The sequence below is a fragment of the Fibroporia radiculosa genome (assembly GCF_000313525.1).
Source record: "Fibroporia radiculosa TFFH 294 genomic supercontigs, scaffold15510, whole genome shotgun sequence".
Taxonomy (NCBI): domain Eukaryota; kingdom Fungi; phylum Basidiomycota; class Agaricomycetes; order Polyporales; family Fibroporiaceae; genus Fibroporia; species Fibroporia radiculosa.
In genome coordinates this window covers 2,459-4,096 of record NW_012133000.1, presented here as the reverse complement: position 1 = coordinate 4,096, position 1,638 = coordinate 2,459, and the positions used below count along the sequence as shown (strand labels likewise).

The following is a 1,638-nucleotide window of genomic DNA, read 5'->3' as shown; positions in this document are numbered from 1 at the left end:
AGGGGTTAGGGTTTGAGTCAGAGTCAAGTATCAGGGCGATACCTTGACATCAGGTCCCTTAACAGGCAGCATAGCTAGTGTCAACAAAACCGGAAAGTGAGGCCACAGAATCGCCACCAAGAACAAGAGAGTAAAGACGAGTGCCTTTGAGATACTGGACAACACGCTTAGCAGCTTCCCAGTGCACAAGCTCAAAAGAGTTGAGGAACTGGCTAAGTTGTTGTACAGCAAAGGAGATGTCAGGACAAGTACTGATAGCTAAGTACATCAGACAACCAATGAGAGCGCGGTAGGGGAGAGTGGTGACAGCAGCCCAGTCGGCATCAGTGGTAGGTGAGTGTTCACATCGGGAAAGATGCAAACCGGAATCCATTGGTGTCGAGACAGGATGAGCGTTGTCCAGGCGAAATTGGGAGACAACCTTGTCAATGAGGGTGGTTTGAGAGAGGGCAACAGTCTGGGATGAAAGATGACAGGAGATAGCAATACCAACGCAAAACTTCACTTCACCAAGGTCAGAGATCTGCCATTCAGCTCAAAGATCAGATCTGAAGTCAGCAATTGCACGAAGAGAACTGCCAGTCATAAGGAAATCGTCAACATGAACGCAGGTAACAATGATTTCCAAATCCGACTGGCGGTAATAGATACAGTATTTGCAAGGGAGGCGGTGATGCAACCTCGGGAAACCTAACCCTAACTTGGGGGTGCGAAGAAAAGGGTTAGTTGCTGTTTCTTGGGGAAGCTGATGTGGGTGAGGGCTTGTAGTTGTGATAGCTTGCTCGAACGGTGACGACTTCACTAGATTTTCTTGGGATGGTGTCACGAGACTGTTTCGGACTGTCCAAACACTCCAACTTCTTGTAGAAGCGGAGGGAAGGTAAGAGGGGAGCTGGCTCGACAATGCAAAGGCAAAGTGCGATTTGAGCGCGGGCGCACGAGTCTCGTCCGAGGGTCGGGTGCGAGAACAGAACTTCAAGGGACTTAGCTGAACGAGTAGGTGTTCTTCGAAGGGGGAGCGCGGGTCGTAGACAAAGGTCAAAAGGCGTAGGCGTAGTTTGAAGGTTGCAGACGTAGTTCGGGGTGTCGTAGTCATAGTCCGTAGGGAGACGCAACACTTCGAAAGCAAGTTTGAAGCCGGAATGAGCTCTGCTGAGTGGGGGATGTGATTCTGCGCGAGTCTCGCTACTAGGGGCTGAGTCCTGGCTTACAACCATGAAAAACTGCTCTTAAATATCCCTTATCCTGCCAAACCTCCCGAGTCACCGCCTCCACTGCCCTGACCACGCCGAACGATCCCGCTATCCTTCCTACTCCCACCCGACATCTCCATCAGTTTCCAATTCCCGTCCGCCGCGCTATTCCTGCTAGTCTCGGAGGCCCGACTGTTGCGAGTCTTGGCGTTGCGGCCCGAGTGCGTCGACTTAAAGGTTTACCCGTTGGCCCTGTATCGTAGGTCCCAATCTCCGGATGATGGTGTTTTGTCTTCGGAGTTGAGCCCCCAGAATAACGCTGCCACCAAAAGATCCCGATTGGATCGTCGTGAGATCGCAAAGCTTCAAAGATGTTGAAGGGCGGGCCTTGCTTGAAGGCGTTCTCGTATCGAAGTATCGTGGTCGTCCCTGAAGGCGGAAGCTT

The 1,638-nt window shown here is 51.8% G+C and overlaps 1 protein-coding gene across 1 annotated transcript; it reads right to left on the bottom strand.

The window, feature by feature from the left end:
- Positions 1-722: 722 nt before the first annotated feature.
- On the bottom strand, positions 723-1,217 carry FIBRA_09220 (uncharacterized protein; the record flags this gene model as incomplete). Its single annotated transcript, XM_012321540.1, has 1 exon — positions 723-1,217. The coding sequence occupies one exon, from the start codon at positions 1,215-1,217 to the stop codon at positions 723-725; it is 495 nt and encodes a 164-aa protein (XP_012176930.1).
- Positions 1,218-1,638: the final 421 nt, after the last annotated feature.